Source organism: Embiotoca jacksoni, unplaced genomic scaffold (genome assembly GCF_022577435.1).
Source record: "Embiotoca jacksoni isolate LCO1_2020_lvr unplaced genomic scaffold, fEmbJac1.0.p SCAF_20, whole genome shotgun sequence".
NCBI classification, from domain to species: Eukaryota; Metazoa; Chordata; class Actinopteri; family Embiotocidae; genus Embiotoca; species Embiotoca jacksoni.
In genome coordinates, this window is record NW_027185341.1 from 3,639,794 (window position 1) to 3,664,574 (window position 24,781).

The window sequence follows — 24,781 nt, forward strand, 5'->3', positions numbered from 1 at the left end:
ATGACCATCAGTCCACCACCTATTCGTTCATCCATCATCATCATCATCATCATCATCATCATCATCATCATCATCATCATCCATCTGTCTCTCTACCACAAATCTAGGGCTGAACAATACTGGCAGAATTTACAGACGCCGTATTTTTCATTTTTACATCCAACCCTGTGATATTCAAGACTGGTTAATTACCAGAATTTCACCAGACACAGTTTCTACAGATTTAGCTTCTGTAGATCCAACCGAAGGAATTAATTGCTGGTTTTTTGTTTTTTTTGGACCAGATTATCTTTTTTTGTTTGTTTTAGAGATCCAAATATCTTAAAACGGCAGATGCAGCATCAGTTTCCCCGAGCAATTCTTTTTGTAATGGTTTCCTTCATTTTCATGACTCATGGAAAGTGTGATTTACAAAAAAAAAAAAGGAAAAAGAAAAAACCCACACAGAAATGCTTTTGTATTTTCAGTGTTTTCGAAACGAAACACTCCTACAGTGATTTTGACTTGTCCTTCACCAGGCCGCAAGCTCGACGGCATGGCCGTTGCCACTAGACGGCATGTGTGGAGGCATATGTAAGAAAACAGCGAAGAAAGCGCAGTAAAGTCCGGGTAAATAACCAGGTCCACGCAACGGTTTGTCTTTGAGATCAGCTTTCTTTCAAGCAGTAAAATCTTAGGAGAGTGAATCATGGTTGGTCTGATTTGCAATGTTGATGCTGATACGATACGTTGTTTGGCCCAAAACAAATACATAAATAAAAGCCGAAGTAATAAACACGAGGTGAGAGAGGGACTTCTGTAGTCAAAATTACAGCCTGACTGACGCCGGATTCGTGAGGCCGATACTCATATTTGGGAATTTCAAAAATCCAATAACAATATATAATCTGATAGTAATTTATTTAAAACACAAACAACGATCATAACAGTGATACCGTAGATCTGAATGAACTGTGACCAGCATAGAGTACAGTTTACAGCCTGAGTCTTGCCAATTTTCAGCCTAGCTCTGGTCCAGAAAGACATGTCTCTGAACAGCAGCAGACCACAGCAGGCCAAACATCACACGATGAAATTAAACTGCCAACCAGCTTAACAGGTCCATGACTTGCCTACTGTGTAGGAACAGCGTGACCACCTGATTTACCCGTGTTTTTAGAGCGCAGCCTCTCTAAAAGTCTATTCAAAGGCTTCCTGAGCAATTATGGTAATACAGGCAGAGGAGCGTTGGTCATTAACAGGAGCACTCAGGACCACATTTAAATATGTGGCAGATTAGGCCATCATACTGATAATTAATGTAATAGTATTTCCTGCTCTGTCCAGTAGAGTCAGCTGATATGAGACGACATACTCTGAGGCAACAGACTTATCATGCAGATGCCTAGCAACGAACATCAGAATATATTTTTTTTTAATATGTATTGATTCAAAATTTGCTTCTTTGCAGTATTACAATGTGGTTGGTAGTTTTCATAATTAGTTATTAGTAATTAGCTGCACTGTCATTACCATATTAGATGTGTGGCACTACAGAGGGCCTACATACAACCACACGTCAGTCATTTAGACCGAACGTCGTGATACTTTGGGAAGCACGGGTGCAGAAAAGATCATTTGGCAAAAAGTAAATACACTTGGTATACCGTTCGGTATTTTGCCACCGAGTCAGTTAGTTTGCGATGCTCGTGTAACAGTGGCTATCAGTTCAGTCTCCCACTTTACAAGCAGAAAAGACACAGAGACACAAACTATATTTTTGGAAAAGTATCGTGTAGTGAATGCTTCTGTGGATCTGCGGTGCCAACAGGAGCAGCTCATTTGTGTGACGCACTGTCTGTCAAGTTAACAGCCTGAAATTGGATAAATCACGGGTCCTTGGGATTTTATCACTACTTTTATCTTTTTTTTTTTTAATGGTCACTAAGTATGCAACAGAGCCTCCAGCATTTCCAGACACATTAAAATGCATCAGATTAAACATTTCTTACGTGGTCATCGGGCTGCTGAACAAAAAAGGAAGCATCTTGTTCCCTCTGAAAAACGAGAAGTTCTTTAAACGTTGCAGCCCGAGCCAAAAGGCGAGCTTCTTGGGTCTATTTAAGAAACACACAACAGCCCCCGTGCATGTCACACCGGTGCCAGGAAAGAGACCACAAATACCAGAACTATGTGGTTTCATTCAACAACAACAACAAAAAAAAAGTCCCCCCCCCCCCCCTTCACCTGCATGCAGTTTACAAGAAAACAAAAACAGACAAGAGGAATAATGATGGTAAGATGTGCGCTTTGTGTGCATCTCAGCCGAGGAAGCTGCGTGTCTCTCGCGCTTTGGCTGGTCAAATTAAGACTTTTTTTTTTTTATCTCTGCTCGCCAAAACAAAAAAAAACAAAAAAAAAGAAGCGTGACATGTATTCAACAGCGGGCGAGACAACAAAGTCCAGGTTGGACTGGATGTTCAGGCTGCAGGCCAACATACAAGCTTCAATGTCAACGTCTCGAGGATGTGAAAATGAGGTGGCTTTAAACATGCAGGTGGGAGGTGGAGGAGAGGGGAGGTGGTGGAGGGGGGGGGGGGTGGTGTCCCAGCTGCAAACAGGAGCAGGGATGCGCATTTTTTTTTTTGTTTGTTGTGTGTGTGTGTGTGTGTGTGTGTGTGTCTTTACAGCGCTGATTGATTTATAACACGTCTTACCGTGGCTTATGGGATCCACTGTAGCTAGCTCTGGAGCTAGCTAACTGGCCTGGCTGGAAAATATCGGTCTCACTCCTCCTCCCTCCTCCTCCCTCCTCCTTCCTCCTCCTCTCTCCCCCTTTTTCGGCTCTCGTGTCTCCTCAACACGAGCAAACCGCAGTCTGTCTGTCGACGCTTTGACTTGAACTCCCCTCCATGCCGACGCTCCCAGTCAAACGGACAGCCTGCACGTCGGTGGGGCTTGACATGAAAGTGTCAGGCGGGTTGAGAGTGACAGGTTGAAGAAACCCAGGAGGAGGTGGTGGAGGAGGAGGTGGAGGAGGAGGTGGTGGAGGAGGAGGAGGTGGGGGTGCTAGTAGCTCTGGCTGCTGCTAGCGACGCCGCTAACTGGATCACGTCGGGAGGCGCCCGGGACCGTTTTCAGCGGGAAACCGACTCGTTAAAATCCGCGGCTCCGCTCCCTTCACCGCTTCGTGCTGCCGTTGCGTCGGTGCCGTCGGCGGATTTCATCTCCGGTCCGTGTTATCCCCATTTTGCTCGACTCTCAGCCGTTTTTTGTTCAGGACTTCATGATGGCGGAGCGGGGCGGGAGCCGAAAGGAAAACGGAAGTGCTCTTCTTCGACGCTTCAGAAGCGGGCACGTGAGCAGTAACACGAACCTCATGTGGCCAAAAAATTAATACACCGATACGATTAAAGTCAGCAATAAACCCTATTTACAAATACTGTAAACTACATAATAAATATATATATATATATATATATATATATAAATAAAATATATATAAATGTATATATATATAATAAATATATATAAAGACACAGGATGAAACGTAAGTACATTTACTCAAGTAATACGTGCATATTCAAAGTAGGCTACTTGTACATTACTTGATTTTATGTATTTGATGCTATCTTATACTTCCACTCCACTAGGCTACATTTCCAAGGGTAATATTGTACTTTCTACGCCACTATATTTGTCTGAAAACTTAACTTACAACTTAAGCCTACTTTTCCCTGTCAACAAAGGGTTGTGTTTTCTGCGTCAGCAGCTGCTAAAGTGTAAATCGAGGTGTCAAAACCTTTCCAGCTTCAGGGCTGCTTCTCTGTGCTCTTCTGTGACGGTGAGGAAGAGGAGCATTTCTTGAATGAAAAATGATTTGATCCAAAGAATAACTATTTTCAATAATATAATTTGATGTAGTGATTAGTGCCATTGTCCACTCTCAACTCAACACACAAAAATAGATATCGGGTCAGATATCCTTCCATTGCAACAGTGCTCAGTATTTCGGGTCTCTTGCTGAGAATTAAAAATATCCTTTTACAGATTATATTTTAGAGATTAAGCAGGTTATTGCATCGTTTATCATTGCTTTAAAGGACAATTGGGATTAAGTGATTTAAAATGTAGCTGTTCTTCTGCAACTAATTGCAACTCTCCTCTTAATTTAAATTTAGTTTTTATTTCATCAAGCTGATTTGATGGCAAATTATCTCTGCGCACACAGACATTTGTCAGCACAATCACACATATGCATTGTTTGCCCCAGCATTTGCTGTCATAATCTGCTCAGTATAATCTCTACGTTTTGTCATGGTTCTCAGAAAGTGGGACCCAAATGCACCACTCAGGAAGCAGATCTAAAAGTAAAAGAGTCTTTACTTAGAAAAAACAAGGATGCCAAAATCCAAGAAGGCGAACTAAGTACAAAGGAACAGACTGAGGCGAAATCCAAAAACAGAGACAGGGTCAAAACAATCTCAGGATCAAAACAGCAGAATGGTGGAAAGCTAAGCCCCAAAGACAATCTGGCAGAACGAGAAGTGGAAACAGACAGGTATAGAAAAAGTCATGAGAGAATGAGGAATAGATAGACAGGTGAGTGAGGAAGAGGAGCAGGTCAGGTGATTCTACCGGCGCTGAAGGAAGGCAGGTAAGAGCGTCAGGGTCTGAAATGACAGCTTGTTTTCACAAACGACTGGACCAAATGAATGAATGAACAGACAGAAACTCAAAACCATGATGGTGACACATACACAAAACACATAAAACAAGTATTTTTCTCCACATACCTTTCTATATGATTATTACCAGTTACTCATCAGGCTGTAACACATCAGAAATTAACTGCTGAAATGTCAGATTTTTGCTGTGCTTTCATGTGGTGTAGGAGCATCTTACGTTTTCTTTCCTGATCAAACAGTATAAAATACTTTTTTTACAATTTGTTCTGAAGGCTTTCCATTGTTAAAAAAAAAAAAATCAATGTAAAAGAAACAGTAAAAAAAAAAATCAAATTACAGGAAGTTATTCAACAGCAAATTAAAAAAAGGCATTTATTTAGCCCACTGTATATTTTTGCCATTTATGCTTAATGGAGTAAAACAATAAAGCTGTAAATTGCACAGTACATTTCTGTAAAGTAACTTTTTTCCTGTGTAATTTCTCTCAATCCTAAAATTAAGCCTATACACCGAAACCTTCTGCCTCCTCCCCTCCCTCAACCACCTGGCCTCCACTCCACAGATTTCTTTTCACAGCCGTGGATTTGGCCTTGCGTAACCTCTCAGCTTGCCCACTGCGACCCGAGAAGAAAAAAAACATAATAAATCGTTATTAGTTCCCATTGCATAGCCCAGCGGATTATGCTTCTTATGCAAACAGATTTTTGATGAATTTATATAACAGCGAAGCACGCGAAGGGGAAAAGGTCAGAGCAGAGGACACACACACACACACACACACACACACACACACACACACACACACACACACACACATAGATCAAGACTTCAGAATTTCCAGCCCATTTAAGTCAGACTCTGCATTATCTCTTTGCTGTAGGAAGTGAAGATTGACCCTGAGATATTAATCCCAGTCTCAGCTGGGTATTTCGTGGAAGAGATCATGGTTTTATTCCACGCAAATATAACCACTACATATGCAGATGGTCACACAATAGGATAACAGCTGTAATTAGCCTGTGGCTCATTAATACATAAAAAAAAATATTAAAAAAAATAAAATAAAATCAGTTTTTCACTCATGTCTTTGAAAACAAGAGAGGCTAAATTAACCAATAGAGTCATCTGTTTCTCAGCAGAAAAAATAAAGCACATTGGGAGTGTTCCATTCATTTTGTCAGTTTTATTTTACTCAACAGTGTAAAACCCATCATAAAATAATAAATGTTACTTTATGTTGTCTGAGTTAACTCTTTAATGACCAATGCCTTCCTCATTTTGGGTTATTCAGTCGACCTCCTAAGAATTGTTGATGAGTTTCTTGATTCAAAGAAACTATGAAAAAGTTGTAAATACTATCTGTACTATCTGTATTTGACCTCACACTGTTTTTTTAATCATATTTATTGTATAATATACTAATGTTTCTTTTTCTTGCTTTTATAAGCACACTGAATTGCCCTTGTGTATGAAATGTGCTATACAAATGAAATTGCTTGCTTGATTGTAACTTTTGTTACACACACACACCAGTAATATCTGACTTGTTCAAATACATGTTTCCAGTTCTGTTGCTTATCAGTAAAACTAGAGAAAAAAACTTTATTAAGAGGAATCCAAATAAACTTTCTGTTATAACTAAGTACCTTATTAACTGTCCTGGGAATTCCGATCATTGTTAAAAAAAATCCTGAAGTGTGAAAAGTAAAGTAAAAGATACTTTGAAATTATTGTTGGTCATATTATATATGTAGTTTCAGGTGAGAAAACTGTGTGAATTTCAGATATGGTAGGCAGGTAATAAACTAAATACAAATTCACATGAAAGTAACTTCCACAAAATCAAGCAAACAAAAAATAACCAGGCAAAATGCAGCGGAGAAACTGGAACAAACATGCACAACAGATTTGTATGTTAAAATATGAATTTTGCTTAATCAATTGATAATTCTACTGAAAATGAATTACAAACTCTTTAAAAATCCTTGAAGTCATTTATCAACCAAATATGTCATATTTTCTGGTTCCAGCATCTCAAATGTAAACATTTTCTGCTCTTTCCTGATTTTAAAACAGTAATAGTTTTTGATTTTGCCCCAAAATTCTTTTTTAATCAACCAAAAATTTCACAACCCCGTGCAGTACCTTAGCAGACCCCCGAGGGGTCGCGGACCCCCTGTTGAAGACCTCTGTTTTAAATGATTAGTTAAACTATAGACAAGCAATTTGTAGATCTGACTTTTGCCACTGACAACTTGTGATGTTTATTTTTGTAATTTTCTGACGAGACTAAATGATTAGTGACAAAAAATGGCTGGCAAATAAATAGATAATTATAAAAAGATAAAACACAGCTCTGGTTCTTTTATTCTGTGATTAAAATACTTATTTAGAGTGGTAGACTTTTTAAGTGTTTAAGTGAATCTGCTGTGTAAAACTTGAGTGAATAGGAGAAGTAAACTGTATTTAATTCACCGCAAACAAGAGAACCTGTAAACAAGCAACTGTACCCTTTCACCTGTTAACTGATAGTATCCTAATGTATGTCTGCTGTGAGCCATGGGTTCAGAAATCAGTATAATTTACAATAGTGATGTCGTCACTTAGCTGGAAACCGGGGCGTCATCTCTTCAGCTCATGATCCTTCTTCTGTCACCCTGCTGACTCCTCCCCACCAGCATACAACACAGGATGCAGCCACACCATCCCTCATACAACCTCCAAGCATCCAGGCTGGACAGACAGGCTGAGGAGGGACGGGACAGCTACAAAGAAGAAGATTAAGAAACAGAAGGAAGACAGGGGGCTTTCAGATCAGCACAGTTCAGCTGCTGACTCTCGGCTCCAAGGATCGTGTATGAGCACTTGGATGATAAAAAGAAATCACCAGAAGAAGGTGAGCACAAAAAGCCACATGGCCCATGACATTTCTTTGTAACTTTGTTGTTTAGATAACGAAAATGGTTTGTAATCTTTAAAAAAAAAATTATAAAATGCTCTCACATTTAGGATATAACTGCACAGTTTAAAACATTGCATGAAGTTAATTGGACTAATTTGTTATTTAACTGTATTTATTAGAAGCATTTTTTTTTCTGCTCAATCAATTGATCAAATACAGAATTAAAAAAAAAAGTTTATACATGTTCTGTCAAGTAGCAGGCAGTCCTGTATCATGTGTCAGAGATGAATTTTTCCTAATTAAACATCACACTCTGTGTCTCCTCTTGCAGAAATGAGTTTTGGAGCAGCGTGCATTTTCCTGCGAGGAGGGAAGAACATTGTAAGTATAAGCTGCAGTAAAATAATTTTAGTATTATTTTTGATGGGTTTGTACTGATGTTTGCAAACTGATCTGAAAGGCTGATCGGATTATAACCCCAAAGGTAACAGGATCAAATGAGACATATACAGACCCTCAGAGAATCTGTGCATAACACTGAGGATTCTGGCCCATATGAAGCCCATAATACACTTAAATCCATGCCATCAACATAATTCCACAGTTTAATCGCTTTGTTACAATTCCATTTAATTCTGTAGTAATGTTTTATATTGGACTGTTAAGTTCATGGCTGTTTGTATGTGCATGGTATGTTTGTATGTATGTTGTTTGTATGCATGTTTTTAACAGCTGCTGTATTTAAAAGTAACCTTGCATGACAGTGCAGAGTGTTTAATGTAAATGTCAAAATTTCACTGGACCTAAGCAATTTTTCCTTTTTCTTTGTGCAGGAAAGAGAGCTGGCTGATGATGAGATTGAGGGTAAGTTCAATTCTCACCATCTCTGCATACTTTCTCTTGTTTCTGTGGTAAATTGCATCTTAAATCGCTACGTCAGATTTTTTTTTTTTCTAGTTTACCACTTATAGGCTACATTTTAATACACTCACTTTGAAAAATATTTCAAATATTATTTCTGTACACCGCTGCAGAGCTACGTGATGCATTCAATGAGTTTGATAAAGACAAGGATGGGCTGATCAGCTGCAAGGACCTGGGGAACCTGATGAGGACCATGGGTTACATGCCCACTGAGATGGAGCTGATCGAGCTGAGCCAAAATATCAATATGAACCGTGAGTCCTCACTAAACAAAATATATTACAAACTTTTTTTTAACAGTAGAATTTGTTGCAGAATTCCACAGTTAGCAGTTGGTTTGCAGATATTAGATTTAATTAAATATAGAAAACTACATAGACATGTAAATGTGACTCAGGACTAACTCAAAACTGTTAAGCTGCATAGCTGCCATAAATACAAATAATGCAATGTCAGCACGAATAAAGTGTGACGAGTCTATCTTCATTTCTGCATCTTGTCTTGCCTCACTAGTCGGAGGCAAAGTGGACTTTGAGGACTTTGTAGAACTGATGGCCCCGAAGCTTCTGGCAGAGACAGCTGGGATGATTGGTGTTAAGGAGCTTAAAGATGCCTTTAAAGAGGTGAGGGTGAAACACTTTCCAGAAACTTAACAGACACAGCTGCTTTCGTCATTATCAGATTTGACTTGTCATCCCCATCATCATGGTGTCATAATCTTCTCGTTTTCCTCTGATTAGTTTGACGTGGACGGTGATGGACAGATCACGACAGAGGAGCTGCGGTCAGCCATGACCAAGCTGATGGGAGACCACATGAGCCGAAGAGAAATCGATACCATAGTAAAAGAAGCAGATGACAACGGGGATGGCACAGTAAACTTTGAAGGTAAGGACTGTCTTCCACCTGCAGTGACATAATGATAATATATCAATCATAGCCAGGAGTTATTATCAACAGTAGTAGTACAGTCAAGTTTGAGCAGTATATTGCTATAGTAAATATGATGTGATGTTAATCAGATTTAGATAAATGAGACTTACATTTCTTACTAAACAGTAATCTAATCCAATTATTCTCCCCTCTTGCAGAATTTGTCAGAATGATGTCCCATCAATGACAGTCGAGGACGATGCCAAACAAGAAAATGTATTTGCACCTCTGCAAACATGCATTGATATTGATGCTGTCTATCTCTAAAGCTCTTTAACGAATCATCTTGTGCACATTCAGAACAAACACACGATCCACTTAAATTAAATGCTGCAAAGAAACATTAAGCAATATAAAGTTGTTCTCTGAGACTTTTATAGCTATGCAAAGACTGATAATCTTGTGATGGCATTTTTTTCTTGAAGACTAGTGAAAAAGGCCGCTGACCAAGTGGAACTGTATATTCTTTTTGTTTGATTATAAGTGTTGTATATAGAGGAAGTTATTTTGGATTGGTGTGTGGAATTGGATTGATCTTTTGGAAATGTATATATTGCTAATGGAACATATTTATTCCAACTGAAATATTCTGACAGTATTGCATTATTCTTATCATAAAAACAATGCTATTAGGCAAATTAGGATATAAGTTATCAAGCATTTACAGTTAAGTTACTACTATTTATATGTACAGTATTTAGCCTGGGCTTGTTGTAATATGTAAGTTGTTGATCTATATTTTTGAGGGGGACAGAATCCAACAAATTAAATCCTGGTAACAGGAATCTGCCTTTGTTTGGCTAAAAACAAAATAAAATGTCTAAATGAAGTAAATGTTTCAGAAGTAGTCCCAGTGTAGCCCCTGAAAGTAATCCAAGGACACTTGATGGGTTTTATTATTAGTTTTGATGAATATGACTTCTGACTGATGTATGCTTCTCCTATAACATACAACCTGCTGCTTGTTTAATAAATCAAAGCAATGGTCTATGGATTTCATGTACCAATGAAGGCATTTAGTGACCAAAATCATGAGCGATGCTGTGCCACAGTGGGTAGAACAGTGGTGGATTGAACAATGTCTCTGCCCTGGCTTTGGAAAAACATTAGGATAAAGAGATCGTGTGAGCAAAAAAGGGCAAACCAGCGATTTGAAAAGGCTGCTACCCATGAAATATCCAAATTGTGACATCATGACTCCTGCATAACAGATTTTTGGGTATTAAAAAAATAAAATAAAAAAAGAGAGCGAGAGGGGCAGGATTTGCTTGTCTCAGATTTGTGCCTTTTAGAGAAACTGGTTGAGCTGTTCTTTGAATTTGGAAATTTCCAGTGCAAGTTCATGGACACATGGGGACAAACACTGAGATAAGTTTAAGAGTATTAAAGAATACTTGCAGTGAAGAACTTCTTGTTTGAATTGCTAGTTTATTTCCACTAATATACAGTTAGTATTTTCATCTGGAAGAACAGGTTGTAGAAATACAGTAAAAAATAAAGTTGCACTAAATTAGATTTCTCTTCCGACCCTGACCTGTGGACAGAATTTTTCTTGTGGTTCATCTACAAATACCGTGTCCAGCTGATCGAAGGCCAGCCCAACAGAGATGAAATACCCGGGTTGAAATTAAGGATGTGGACACACATGGGGACACACTGCACCCTCACAAGCAGGGCCAACCAGCCAGATGTTATTACATGACAAACTGGGCAGAACCTGAAATGGATGGACAGATGGGGCACGAGAGCTTAAGTACCAATTAACAAAAGTGAAGCTGTTCTCTCTCTGAACACAGATCTAATAACCAAACACACATCTGTGAATGGCACTCCACAAATTGGGTATCAATAAGTGGTGATAGCTGTGCCAAATATACTTAATGTATGAGTAATAGATTTTCTGTTTTTGTATTATCCACAACTGCTCATTTCTGTTGATAAGGAGTCGGAGACAGAAAAGTCATTTAGGAAGGATTGAGTACACTGTTTCATTTATTTTATTAGCACACTATTGTAAATGTAAATACGGGTGTTTTGAAGAGGGGGCCCCACTTAACTTGAGGGGGGCTGTACCGCAAAGAGAGACTGATGAGACCAAAGGAAGAATCAGATGATGTAATGCTTGCTGCCCGGTCTTTGCCCTGATCCTCCCCTGATCCCTTTAACATCCAGCATCGACTTTTACTGCATTAATCCACAATAATCTCTCTCTTGGTCGCTATCCGACTCAATTCTGAGGTAGCCGCTCGGCCCACCAGCCCGCATAATGAAAGCAGTTTTAACCCTTTGCAATCATCCCCAAACACTCCGCTCTGTTCTTGTTTTTTTCATTTCATTTGTTTATGGTGAAACTGCGGGTAATTTTTCTGAGAAGAGCCGGAAGCAGTGTGGGTATCTTCTGCTGGACCACCTGCCCTGTGAGATTAAATACAGTTTATCAAAATCATCTAGTCTTTTGCCGTTCACATTAATCTGTGAATTTGTTTTATAACGTTACATACAGACTGTATAACGTAATACCAACAGCTATATAGAGTTGGCTTAATGTTTAAAAACATTTGAGCCAAACCCAATTTGACAAAAACTTGTGTAATGTGATTAATGTGATGTTTAATTGGCTCTAGGTGATGCTCAAGTGTTTTTATTACATGTGTATTTGCACAATATAAATAGAGGTTTTAAAGAAAGAATTGACTATGACAAGAGACATCTGTTGTGGGGCTGAGGACTTTTTGTGTCACTGACAGAAAAATTATCATAAAACCTTCAGTAAACTGCTTCCGCTTCAACTGATTGCATTTCACCCTCTCAAGTTCTATTTGTAAAACTTCTGTGTTTTCATTTTTTTTTTAAGAATGAGCACTTAATACGTACATAGGGAGGGGGTCCTCTTCCAAGGAGCCCGCCATGTTTCTACAGTAGCCCAGAAGAGACATATCAAACACTGGCTCTAGATAGAGGGACTTTAGTGTTTTTGTGAGTTTTGCAGTCATTCAGTACATTCTCTAATACACTAGGAAGGGGAGGGTAAGGCAAAAGGTATTCAACTGGTTTCAATCTCACAGCTAAATGCCAGGGAATCCTACACACTGCTCATTTAAACCTATTTAAATCGCACGAGTAATTCAGGCAGCTCCACCCTTAGGAACTTAGAAAACTCCTTTCTGTATTTTCTATATATAGTTTCTTCTACAGTATATAATTGTTTAGTTTTATTGCATAGTTCTCGGATTTTGGCAAAGTAAGAAGGGCCCCCAAAGAAAGTCGGTCCCCCCGGTTGTGTAGAGCCGGCCCTGCTCACTGACATTTAGCCACTCCTGCGACGGAAGCCGAGAAGGGGCACAGTGAGTTACCAGTAAGTGCAGCCGCTCTGCCCACAAAATAACGTGCTCAGCAACATAAAGTTAAAAGTCTTATTGCGTGACAGGCAAGCGAGAGTGTGATAAGTACTCTCATGCACATATTTACGTTTTGATGCTGTGGTTTTAAATGTAGCGGTGGCGGTCTAGTGTGTTGCTATTGATAGCTAGCTCTGCTGTTAGCCGCGTGTCAGCTGTTTGTACCGACAGCAGTCAGTTGTTGATCAAGTTAAATCTGTTATTGTAAAATCCAAAAGTCCCATTTGTTTGTCACTTCAGTTTGCTTCACATTCGACTAAATGTTAAGTTTTGGGCTTTGGAATCTCTACTGTATAGCTCATTAGATAAAACCGTAGATAAACATTAAAAAGTTCAGGTGTACTGCTCAGACAGATGTTTCAGTCTGGGAGGTTTTCAGACAGATGTTTCAGTCTGGGAGGTTTTCAGACAGATGTTTCAGTCTGGGAGGTTTTCAGACAGATGTTTCGGTCTGGGAGGTTTTCAGACAGATGTTTCAGTCTGGGAGGTTTTCAGACAGATGTTTCGGTCTGGGAGGTTTTCCTGATCAGAGGTAATGATAAGTGGGATCAAATCTGTCATATATATTATTCGTTTTTATTTCATGTTTCACCTCTAAAATATCGGACATGATTACCAATGTGTCATTTTCTATACGCTTAACATCTTCAGCTAAATGTCTAAAAACAGAAGCTGCAATAAAATAAATGCAGCGGCTTAGAGATAAAATAATCAATTAGTCCATTAAGAAAAGAAAATGATCCATAATGGATTTTTTTTTTTTGGTTGAGGTACTTTCTTCTGGCAAAAATGCCAAAGATTCTAAATTCTGTTGTAAACTCGGCATGAATCATCAATCTGAAGGCATCACTTTTATTATTTGAGCATAGAACATCTTTAGTGGGAAAAAAATGCTAAAATTGTGAGACTCCAGGCTCTTAAATGTGAATATTTCCCAATTCCTTTAGTCCTTCATGATAATGAACTGAATATCTTGTGGTTATGGACTATTGGTCGAGACCCAAGATATTTTAGGGCTTTTGGAAACATTAGTTGACGTTTTTCTTCATTGTTTGACCACACAACTAATTGACTAATCAATATATAATCAACAGTTCATCGATAATGAAAATAGTTATTGTTTGGAGGAATAGATTTAATTAATTTATCATCAGAATTGTGATGAATCCTTTCAGCGGCTGTTGGACATTGAATCTGAGACTCATTTTTAGTCAGGAGGGGTACAGCCTGTTGATTGTGTGTTACACAACATTATGTATTTCTTCTCTTTTTCTTCACACAGATCTTCACTGATGTTGACTGGATGTAGAAATCTCTCTTGGACATTTTTATCATTCACTAATAGAAGACTTGGGACCAGGAAGAGTTTCAAATCACAGACTGCTTCCTGTTCTTCAGCCTCCACAGTTTCATCTGTCCCTCCATTTCTCCCTTCACCTACTCAGGGTCACAGCTTTTTGACAAGCCGACAGCTCTCCGTTCCTGCGCCTCCATCCGTTCGTCTCTCCTCCACCCGCTGCCTCTCTCGTTCTGCTCATTGCGGCGACCCGATGGACCTAAAGGAAGTTCTGGAGCTGTTGGAGCAGCTCGCTCCTCTGTCACTCGCCGAGTCTTGGGATAATGTCGGCTTGCTGGTCGAGCCAAGCAAACCTCGGCCTATTAAGACCATCCTGCTCACCAACGACCTTACGGATGCTGTCATGGGGGAAGCAGAGGCAGCGAGCTGTGACCTCATTATTTCGTATCACCCGCCACTGTTTCGGCCAATCAAGCGTCTCACTCAGAAAGACTGGAAGCAGCAATTGGCCATCCGGGCCGTGGAGGCCGGGATGGCAGTCTTCTCCCCTCACACGTCGTGGGACAGTGTTAAAGGAGGATTAAATGACTGGCTGGTCGGGGGACTTGGTAAGAGGTCTTTCTGAATGCAAAATATGTGACATACACACCTGCTCTAATTGCATTTTAATGAAGGTAAAGGCTACAATGTTGTAACACTGATCCACTGGCCAAGTGTCCTCCATCTCATTCCCTGACTGATTTTTTTTTTTCCATCTCTGGTGTCTGTCTGTGACTCTCAGGCAGCGGTCAGGTGTCCGTATTGAGTCAGGCCCTCGGTGGCGCCGCCCACAGTCACAAACTGGAATTCACGGTCAGGAGCACAGAGGAACTAAACGCTGCCATGGAGGAACTGAAGGCTTGTGACGGTGGAACAACATTACAGCATTCAGTTGGCAGGTTGTGTGCATGAACTAAAACGTGTATTAAATTTGACAGAAGGAGCACTCTGTGGTTTTGTCTGATATACTGCTGACATACAACAAGCACTTTGTTACTTTATCTCAAACACGCATAAATGTATTAACTGGCAGACACCTTCATAGGTAACATTGAGAAACCAGATTTATGAAGCTGTGTTTGTGCAAAGATTTAAGAGTCAGCTGTTACAATAAGGTGCGAACGTTGACAGCAAGGTTTTGGGTAGAAATCACACGCTCGTGTTAATTATTCCAATCGTGCTTCATATTGTAATTGTAAGTTACTACTTACATGTAACATATTGAAAGGACATGCGTGAAAGGTTGAGGCATGCAAAAACAAACCTTTGTGGTCTTTTTTTACTGGCAAATAACAGTTCATGTCTCCTCATAACAGACCGGACAGCAGTGTTATCCAGGTCAGCGTAACCTGCAGTGACTCAGCACTGACCCCAAGTGTCCAGACTCTGTTACGGCACAGTAACTTCAGCCGGTCTCTCAACATCCTAAAGTTAGAGAAGGTACAGCACAAACACATCACATGCAATTACAAGATAAACTCAATAACACAGTTTTCATTCACTGTAAACAAATTGTGTTATATTTTAAAAGATACCTCTGGCATAGTTGTGGCTGGATATTCTAATATCCTGTTTAATGCGTGGTAGTAACTTTCCACCTGTCACTCCCTGCAGCGTCCTCTCCTGGGCCACGGACAAGGACGACTCAGTGTTTTGGAGCAGCCAGTAAACGTGGCAACAGCTATCCAGAAAATGAAGTCCCACTTGGGTTTGAGTCACCTGCGTTTGGCTCTGGGATCAGGGCAGACGCTGGGTGAGGGAGAGAGGAGACGCATACACACACACACACACACACACACACACATGTGCACAAACACAAATACAGACCAACAAACACAAAGCTCAGGAAATAGCTTTTTAAAAAATAATTTAAATCTTAACTTTCATGTTTGTTTGAGTGGCCCTGAGATGTAAGTGTGTCTGACTGATATTTTTCAGAGTCCTCGGTGTGCTCCGTGGCTGTTTGTGCTGGTTCTGGGGCGTCCGTACTGAATGGAGTCAAGGCGGATCTCTACATCACAGGTTAACTAAAGTTTAGTGTTCACATGAAACAATTATATACATCTCATATCATTTGTTTTATTATCAGTGAATTTGGTTTATAGTCCGGTGCCGAGGGATGTAATTATATCCATTCCTCAGGTGAGATGTCCCACCATGAGGTGCTGGACGCGGTTGCCAAAGGAACCAGCGTCATCCTCAGTGAACACAGCAACAGTGAGCGAGGTTTCCTGTCAGTGTTCAGGGAGAGGCTAGCTGTGCGTCTTCCTGATGGTGTAACCGTGGTGATATCGAAGGCTGACAGAGACCCTCTGGAGGTCGTCTGACCGACTCTGACTTGCAGTTGTACCAGTTAGTCTGTTGGATTACTAATCACTGTTTTGATTGGATAAAACTGAGTGATCCAAATGGATGAGTGTGACATGTTTTCATAAAATACTGTCTGTGTAAAGCAATTTATTGACTGTAAAACATAAGCACAAAATTTCTGGGGAAAAAAAAAAACAAGCAGCGCCTCATGCTATGATGAAAACTGCTTCCTTGGTACATGCTGTTCTATTTATGATGTCTTTCTGGCAGGGTCTTAATAAAGATGTGCTCTGGTTGACCAAAATGGACTGTAGGCGTGTTGGATAAGACAAAATAGCATCAGCCTACAAATGCAGGGCGAGCTGAAGATAAAGCATGTAATCTGTCATCTAAATGCATGTAGCTTGTACATACACTGGTTCTGTTTGCGGATGACAGTGACCTCAAGTCTGCCTTTGGCTTTGGTGTGGAGAGAACATCCACAAATTTTCCCTAAAAGTACAAGTTTTTTTGCATAATGCACAGGAATAATAATAACAATTAAAAAAAAAGTCATCTTTATCAGATTAAAAAGCTTGTTTTTCCATCATAAACATGCTGTTAGAAATCAAGACTGCATCCTCCTGCCCAACAAAGTGCTCGATCAGCAGGAACATCAGCACCAATCTGAGTCGGCTATGAGAATTTAAACCCAAATTACAAGACAAAATACATTCTACTGCACCTAAATAAATAATTACAAATCAGAGTGACTCAAGTGCTCTGGAATAAAATGACCTTTAGACCTCGGTAAGCAAACATAAGTGGACATCAAACCATTTAGCACAGACATGTCAAAGAGCAGGCCTATGGTAATACGTAATGCACTGTAAACAGCATACATTACCCGCCCTCACTCTGGTAATGGTAAAAAAAACAAGCAACAATCATCATTATTGGCCTTTACAGAGTGTTGTAGCTGCAGCGCCTGAAACGCACCTGTCACGTCGTAAAAACATTAAGAGACGTTACATACACACACACACACACACACCTTGCTGCCCCCATCAAGGTAATGACCGCTGTCTCAGTGTGGTGTTCACACCTCCACTTCCCCTCAGTCCTCCGTAGCTTTTATCCCCAGCAACACACAAATGGAGAAGAAAAACAACAACTACATCAACATAGATACTTCACTCCTATAAATGGACCACAGCTGTCTCTTTTATGTAGTGGCATCCATGTTGGAAAGCAGGTAGATTTGGGACCTGTTTTCTGTCAACACTTTGATTGCTGCTACTTTCAAAGATTAAAATGACATTGTGGTACTCCTACATTTTTGTCACTGTTCACCAAATTTTCATCACAACACATCAGAAGTTGTTGTGAATCAATTCATTTGAACAACTTGAGTGTTTTGGGAACTTTTGGGTCAGATTGAGCTATGATACTGAGCTCATAACTGAAGTCAAACCTACATGCAAACAGTGGTGGAAAGTAACTAAGTACATTTACTCAAATACTGTACTAAAGTGGAATTTTGAGGTACTTTTGTTGAGTGATTTCCATTTAATGCTACTTTATACTTCAATTCCAATCCACATTTCAGTAGGGAATTTTCTACTTTTTCCTTCTCTACATTTATTTCACAGCCTCAGTTACTTTTCAGACACGATTAATAATACAACAAGCTATTAAAATACAACACACTGTGAAAGATTAAACCAGTGGTTTCCAACCTGTTTGTCCTCTGACTTCTTACAAAAATATGTGTAGTCAGGTCACATTTCAGATTTCTGAGTTGTTAACAGCTCCACTAAGACCTGATTTTCCCCTCTAAACTTCTCACATGGTCTAATTTCAATAGAAGTTCAAATGATCCAATATCTCAGTAAAGATCAGAGAAAAAGTCCACAAACTGAAAACAGATTTGTGGATCAGAACTTTTTTTTTCTTTCCTCTCAGTTATCATCTGATGACCGCTGAGATTTATCTAATGTCCCTGGATATAAAACTGGATATAAAGTAGTTCAAACTAGCTCCACCTCCAGCAGCTACAACAGTAACATGCTGCTTATACACTAATGCTTCAGTATTAATAATCTAATGATGTTTCTATAATAACATATCAGTCAACCCAGTACTTTCCCTCCAATACTTTTTACCTTAATACTTTCACTGAAATTAGAATTTTTAATTGAAGACTTTCAATTGTAATAGAGTATTTTTACATTACTTTAATAGTACATTTACTTAAAGTGCAGAGTCTGAATACTTCTTCCACCACTAAAAACTTCTAGACACTCATGTTTGTGTATCGACCAAATTGCAGCCATTGGCCAAACTGTCCTCCTCTTCCACCTACATTCAGGACCTGACTCCCTGCTGAGAAAGCCTAACAGGCTGCATGCTGGGAGGAAGAAACATGTCATCAAGTCATCAAACAGCCACAGGGGACCTGCCAGTAAAATACTAGATTTCTATGCATGAAAAAGAGGGATTGCATTTCTTGGAATTATTAAATGAATCACAGAAAGTCAGGAAAGTAAGATTATAAAAGAAAGTTGCTGTTTTATGCCCTACACACACACACACACACACACACACACACACACACACACACACACACACACACACACACACACACACACACACACACACACACACACACACTGTGTATTTAGGACTGAAAGCTGTACTGATGACTAAAATCAAAGACAAGTAAAGTGTGTATAACTGATTAATTTAAGCCTGGCCTGTCAGGATGGAAGAAGTGTTCAAATCCTTTATCCCGGCAAATAGTTATGAGGGAAAAGTACAGCAGTATTAGCAAAAGAAATTACTTAATGCATCAAAAGTAAAGGTCCTGCATGTAGTACATTTAATTGTCGATGCATTAATGTGTAAGGTTGAGGTGGAGCAAATAACTGCTATATAGCAAAACAATAGTTTTGGCAGTTTAACTACTGAATTTATGTAAAATGCTAATTATTTGCTGTAAAATAATTGTAGAAAAGTATAAAGTACTATATTTGCTGCTAAAATGTAGTGGAAAATTTAAAAAAAAGGCAAAAATAAAAATGTTCAACTAAAATAAAAACAAGATAAACCTACACCTTTAAGTAATCCTGACATTAAATAACACAAATCACATAATTCTTTCTAGATATTGAAGCCCTGATTTTTCCAGTGCCCTGCAATACGACCAGTGTTGTTTGTGTTTATCAAGCAGGGACAGAAGGGAAGTTAAGGGGAAAAGGTGGAGAGTCGGGGAGGCAAATGAAAAACATTGTGAAAATGGGGCCATTTGTCCGTATGTGTGAAGTCTCCCACACCTATTTAACAGAGCAGGTCAGCACTGTGGGCTCTTGTAGTAAAGGACATCAGAAGGATAGGAACACAAGTAGGAGTCAGAAGACAAGAGGGAATTTTGAGACGAGATCTCCAGTGCAACTACTTTGTTTTTGCTATAAACAACAGAGGAAAATCTGTACGAAGAACAGAGGAGTGAAATGTGAGTTTGCTGCAAGTGAAGAGACAAACACAGACGAGGAGTATGCTGAGCATGGAGATGTACCCTGGTTTGACTCTGGGACCACAGCTGATTGGAGACTGCTTTTACAGAGGTGAGAGGGAGTTTATGTACGTGCATGCATCCATGAGATGTTTTTAAAGATCTTGCATGGTCATTCAAGAATTTAATGGTTGACTTTCATGAATTATTACCTTAATAAATAGTTGCCTTTCAAGGTCTTAAACAATGAACAACCACTGTAACTGTAACAGAAGCTAATGATACATTTTTTTTTAGCCAAGACAGGGGTATGATGGGTAATTTATTGCTGCTCTCAGACCAGCAATGCTCTAAAAAAATTATTGAGTTGTGGCTAGACATTTTACTCTTTAAAAAAAATGTCAAACATTTTGCAGAAGATTTTATTTTTATCACAATAAAAGCCTTGAAAATAAATTTTCTTCACTAGTTTAAAGAAAAGTGGATTCAAATCCACTCTTAGTTTGTTAATAAATAAGTGACTGAAAATTGATTGGGTCAAATGTTTCTACAACCCAATATATGTTCCCCCATTTGCTTTTTTTTTTTACCATTCAATTCAAAGTTTCTTACCTTGGATTTGTCCTTCCAACAGACCGGGAGGCTCCTGCTCACATACCACTGTTCCCTCCCGCCTGTGACGTGGCGGCCAAAGCTCTGCCGCCGAGACTGCTGGGCCCTCCTTCCGTCGCCAGCCAGCACGATGCCTCCAAACCCCAAAAAGATGAGGTGAAGATGGAGCTGGAGAACGCGTCCCTATGGAAACACTTCAGCTCAGTGGGCACGGAGATGATCATCACAAAGAAGGGCAGGTGAGAGAATACTGTGGATGTGTTTAGCCAATGACCTTTGACCTCTGAGTCTACTCTCTGCTACTGCAACTATTCGATTTCCTCTTGATATTCACTTATAATTCTCACACACTCACCACTTCGTTTACTTCTTCTACACAGCTTTTTGAATCCTGCAGGCATCTGTCTCTAATTGTCTTTTTTGTCTACCATCTCTTCTGCTTTTTGTCCTCTACCCTTCATCTTCTTCTTCTACCTTCCTCTGTCCCTGCTCACAACACTGAACCTGCCCGGAAAGAACAACTAAAAATGCATCTGAATACATGTGACAAACAATCTTCCAATAACTTCAAATAATAAGACAAACACGTCCATGTTATTCTCATCTTCCTCCACTTTCCTCACCTTCTTAGACGGATGTTTCCCGGGTTGAGGTTGAAGCTGTCAGGCCTGAATCCGTCTCTCCGTTACATCCTCCTCCTGGACATCGTTCCGGTGGACAAGTCCCGCTATCGTTTCCAAGGTGGAGGCTGGCAGGCTGTCGGCGGAGCAGAAGCCAGGCTACCAGACCGGGTGTTCATCCACCCAGACTCGCCCGCCACAGGTGCACACTGGCAGAGCCGCACCATCTCCTTTCACTATGCCAAGCTCACCAACAACACGCTGGACTCACAGGGACATGTAAGCACTGCAGATTGAAATAAATATAACTGTCTCACTGGCAGTCTTCGTTTTTAATGGTACATTTTGAGTCTTTTTCTTTTACTTCCAGATCATCCTGCACTCGCTGCATCGCTACCAGCCCAGAGTTCATGTGATTGAAGCCAGAGATGTGTTACGGTGGGGGGGAGGACAGCACTCCTTTGTTTTCCCAGAGACTCAGTTTATCACAGTCACCGCCTACCAGAACATCAAGGTATCATAAAATGTTTTACATTTTTAAATTAAGTAACTTCCAGATAAAAACTTTTCAATTTATGTTTTAACATCTCAAGCTGCAGATTTACAGAGACACATATTTCTCTGAACAATGATTGTATTGTATTTGAGAGATAACAGATAACAGAATAAGAGCAAATAACCAAAAGTATGAAAACAGTAAACGAACTGTAACTTTTTTTTTTTTTTCAGATCACAGAGCTTAAGATCAACGCCAACCCCTTCGCTAAAGGCTTCCGAGAGGATGGAATGAACAGCAAAAAGTAATGCACAAAACTATATATAAACACAATCACAGATACACATTTTATATTGCTGGCTCCATATTGTGAAGGATCTAAACTCCTATTTTTTTTCTTAACAGACAAAGAGATGCGAGACAGAAGCGCAAAGTGTCCGTCTTGACAGAAACCTTGGATATTGGTAACAAGACTTATGACACTTTAAGTCATTTTCATGATCTTTCTGCCATTTCTAACATTTCCTTGAGTCACCTTCTCCTAAACCATCTTTACCCCTCTGACTCTATCAGTGAACTGTGATCCATGCGACTCTGCTGAGCTTCTGCCGCAGCCCACAACCACCAGCGCAGACCTGCAGGCACTCACTCTGGCCTCTCTGCCCCCGATGCCTGACCCCTCCTGTGGGTTCAGACCAGACGAGGTCTCCTATCAGGACACGCTGGTTCCAGAGGAGTCTCTAGACCTCAGCCAGGCATTTATGGCCTCCCAGATGTCTGATATCGGCATCACGATGACCAATGGGATGCAGGAGGCACCAGGAAGTGAGGTGGCGAATAGTATGATTGAAAGGTAGGGGTGCAGAAATACAGCAATTTAATCATGTGGGAATGTTGTTGAATTTATCTGCCTTTAACTTTTTAGTGGGTATGCAGACTGAAATGTACATGACAATCAACATACAAGCATCAACTTGAACAGGCATCATAAAATAGTCATGTTTCATGATATATGCAGCCTAATATCTCAATTATTTGTGTTAACAAACACTTTATTACGCTGTATATTTCTATATTTTCAGCATGGAATATCTGGACACACTTGTTTATAAATGTTCAAGGAATAGTACGACATTTATGGGTAATATTTCCCTTATTCTAGGCTGACAGGAAGATGGACACTCGACTTGTTTGCGCAGACATGAACCCAGGAAATGGTTAGCTTAGTACAATGACTGGAAACAAAGGGAAACGGAGGGAAAATTATTGTTTTCATTTTTAGCTTAAACCAAAGTCAGAATTTTGGCAACGACAAAACTCCCCCTTTGAGCTGTTGACAAAAGCCATGCTAGTAGTTTCTCCCAGATTTCAGTCTTTATGCTAAGCTAACATCTGCGGTGGCGATGATTAATTGTTATTAATATTGTCAATGTCCTATTTTTTGATTGATTCATGTTTAGGCACTAAAATGTACTGAATCTATTAAAACCTTTCATTTCTTTTCTCCTCCACAGATCAGACACCATGGCTGAACCAGCCTACACCTCCAGCTTCCCTGCTGCTCAAGCCAACTCCTCCTCATTCACTTCAGCTCCTCTTCCTCAATCCTCCTCCTCCTTCTCCTCACTTTCTGTCCCCGCCTCCTCAGACACATCCGAACCTCAGCCCTCCATCCCTCTTATCAACTATCCCTCTCTCCTCTCGTCCTCCCCCACGCTCTCTTCCACCTCCACCACCCCCTCACTGCAGCAGACCTCCTTCACCTTCCCCACTCCACCTCCTTCCAGCTCCTCCTCGCCACAGCCACTCCTTTTGTCGTCCTCCTCCCCTTCCTCCAACACCTATCAATCCATCACTGAGATGATCGGCCCCCACACTCCAGCCGACGCCTCTTTCCCTGCCCCGTCATCCACGTGTCCGTCAGGTCTGCAGGACCAAATATCTCCTCACTCTCTGCACACCCAAACCAGCCAGCAGCTGCAGGGTGAACCTGTTACCAATGGCAACAGTTCACCCACTGATCAAAGCTCAGCAGTATTCATCTATCCAAACATCTTGCCTACAAATCCTGCTCCTGCTCCAATCACAGCTCAGCCTCTCACCAATCAAAACCAAGCACCAGCTCCGTCTCTGCCGTGCTCCCTAGCCGCTCATGGCTCCTCCACATCTTTTCCTTTCTCTTCTGTCCCTCCACACATGCAAAATCTCTCATTTCCCAATGTGTCTCCCAGCCCTGCCCACCCTGCTCTGCACCTCCCAAATCTCAGCCACCAAGCCCAAGCTCCCTGTCTTCCTGCTGGCTTCCCCGCCTCTTTCACCCCTCCGTCGTCCTCCCTTCCTCACCCTCCTTTCCAACCCTCCTCCTGCTTGGCTTTCTCCTCCCCTTTCCAGCAGTCTGTTACCTCTGCTGCCTCACTGCCACCAGCGGCCCATCCTCAAAACCTGCCCAATACCGCTTTCTCCTCCTGCTCCACCTCATATCCACCAGTTGAATTAGGTGGCATCTCTCAGTTTGGCGCTGCTGCCCCGTATCGCCCGGAGATGGTACTGCACCACCCATCTCTCCTCCCTCAGCTGGACCCTTCGCTCCCCTCCTCCACCCCTCCCCCGGCCCTCTACCCCGCCTTTCCCCCCTACCCTCTCCGGCTGTGTCAGGACCCCCACTCGTCCCTCTCTATCCCATTCAGGCATCTGTACAGACAACACCAGCATGGCCATGGCCACCCCCACCCCCACCCCCAGGGGTCCTACCTGGACATGAGCACAAGAGCAGTGTTTTGAAACATGTAGTAACATTGATGTTGTCAAAATGACTTGGTTTGGTGGCGCCTTAGGGGGAATTAGAATTAGTCAAGCTTTTCTCATCCAGGGTGTCAAACACTGCCGTTTTTTCACAGTCCACTTGTGTCAGAGATACTTCGAAGGTGTCTTTGGTTTAGGCACCAAAACCACGTGATTAAGTTTTTAGAAAAGATGGTTCTAGTTTACATAAGTATGTTTCTCACATCCATAATGTAATATGTTATAAGTTACGCTATGTTGGTTGAATACATTTTACTTACTTACGTTACTTTAGTTAAATCTATGCGT

The 24,781-nt window shown here is 40.7% G+C and overlaps 4 protein-coding genes and 1 long non-coding RNA gene across 7 annotated transcripts in view; 3 read left to right on the top strand and 2 right to left on the bottom strand.

Moving 5' to 3' along the window:
* The window catches only part of LOC138201984 (serine/threonine-protein kinase TAO2-like), a 29,019-nt gene extending 25,750 nt beyond the window's left edge, over positions 1–3,269 (bottom strand). The window contains 1 exon segment of the mRNA XM_069155613.1: positions 2,697–3,269. The gene's annotated coding sequence lies outside the window, so the exon portion shown is untranslated.
* On the top strand, positions 3,257–10,379 carry cabp5a (calcium binding protein 5a). 2 transcript variants are annotated; one of them, XM_069155652.1, is made up of 8 exons: positions 3,257–3,337; positions 7,346–7,563; positions 7,901–7,950; positions 8,403–8,433; positions 8,604–8,747; positions 9,007–9,116; positions 9,234–9,381; positions 9,585–10,379. In XM_069155652.1, exons 3-8 carry the CDS (start codon positions 7,903–7,905, stop codon positions 9,611–9,613), a joined length of 510 nt encoding a protein of 169 aa, XP_069011753.1. In that variant the 5' UTR covers positions 3,257–3,337; positions 7,346–7,563; positions 7,901–7,902; the 3' UTR covers positions 9,614–10,379. The 2 variants fall into 2 exon arrangements, with proteins under 2 accessions (XP_069011753.1, XP_069011754.1); XM_069155653.1 differs by lacking the exon at positions 3,257–3,337 and adding an exon at positions 3,711–5,413.
* Positions 10,380–12,754: 2,375 nt separating this feature from the next.
* Positions 12,755–16,774, top strand: nif3l1 (NIF3 NGG1 interacting factor 3-like 1 (S. cerevisiae)). 2 transcript variants are annotated; one of them, XM_069155659.1, is made up of 7 exons: positions 12,755–12,781; positions 14,107–14,729; positions 14,903–15,059; positions 15,477–15,600; positions 15,775–15,913; positions 16,099–16,182; positions 16,303–16,774. In XM_069155659.1, exons 2-7 carry the CDS (start codon positions 14,117–14,119, stop codon positions 16,485–16,487), a joined length of 1,302 nt encoding a protein of 433 aa, XP_069011760.1. In that variant the 5' UTR covers positions 12,755–12,781; positions 14,107–14,116; the 3' UTR covers positions 16,488–16,774. The 2 variants fall into 2 exon arrangements, with proteins under 2 accessions (XP_069011760.1, XP_069011759.1); XM_069155658.1 differs by lacking the exon at positions 12,755–12,781 and adding an exon at positions 12,816–13,356.
* A 733-nt stretch (positions 16,775–17,507) lies between these two features.
* Positions 17,508–21,577, bottom strand: LOC138202015 (uncharacterized). Its single transcript, XR_011178621.1, has 3 exons — positions 21,199–21,577; positions 20,576–20,758; positions 17,508–17,580 (listed from the first exon to the last, which is right to left on the bottom strand). It is a non-coding gene; the product is annotated as an uncharacterized lncRNA (long non-coding RNA).
* On the top strand, positions 20,006–24,472 carry tbx6 (T-box transcription factor 6). The gene is made up of 8 exons (XM_069155657.1): positions 20,006–20,075; positions 20,598–20,814; positions 21,207–21,474; positions 21,566–21,709; positions 21,925–21,995; positions 22,097–22,155; positions 22,265–22,544; positions 23,206–24,472. The coding sequence occupies exons 1-8, from the start codon at positions 20,006–20,008 to the stop codon at positions 24,470–24,472; spliced, it is 2,376 nt and encodes a 791-aa protein (XP_069011758.1).
* The last annotated feature ends 309 nt before the right edge of the window (positions 24,473–24,781 follow it).

Bases quoted from the DNA above. Each gene is read 5' to 3' on its own strand.
- cabp5a (XM_069155652.1), top strand. From the start codon at position 7,903: ATGAGTTTTGGAGCAGCGTGCATTTTCCTGCGAGGAGGGAAGAACATT. The intron at 7,951-8,402 runs GTAAGTATAAGC...TTCTTTGTGCAG, and splicing joins TGCGAGGAGGGAAGAACATT to GAAAGAGAGCTGGCTGATGA. The intron at 9,382-9,584 runs GTAAGGACTGTC...CCCCTCTTGCAG, and splicing joins TGGCACAGTAAACTTTGAAG to AATTTGTCAGAATGATGTCC.
- nif3l1 (XM_069155658.1), top strand. From the start codon at position 13,208: ATGTTTCAGTCTGGGAGGTTTTCAGACAGATGTTTCAGTCTGGGAGGT. The intron at 14,730-14,902 runs GTAAGAGGTCTT...TGTGACTCTCAG, and splicing joins CTGGCTGGTCGGGGGACTTG to GCAGCGGTCAGGTGTCCGTA. The intron at 15,914-16,098 runs GTGAGGGAGAGA...GATATTTTTCAG, and splicing joins GGGATCAGGGCAGACGCTGG to AGTCCTCGGTGTGCTCCGTG.
- tbx6 (XM_069155657.1), top strand. From the start codon at position 20,006: ATGCTGAGCATGGAGATGTACCCTGGTTTGACTCTGGGACCACAGCTG. The intron at 21,710-21,924 runs GTATCATAAAAT...TTTTTTTTTCAG, and splicing joins CCGCCTACCAGAACATCAAG to ATCACAGAGCTTAAGATCAA. The intron at 22,156-22,264 runs GTAACAAGACTT...TGACTCTATCAG, and splicing joins GACAGAAACCTTGGATATTG to TGAACTGTGATCCATGCGAC.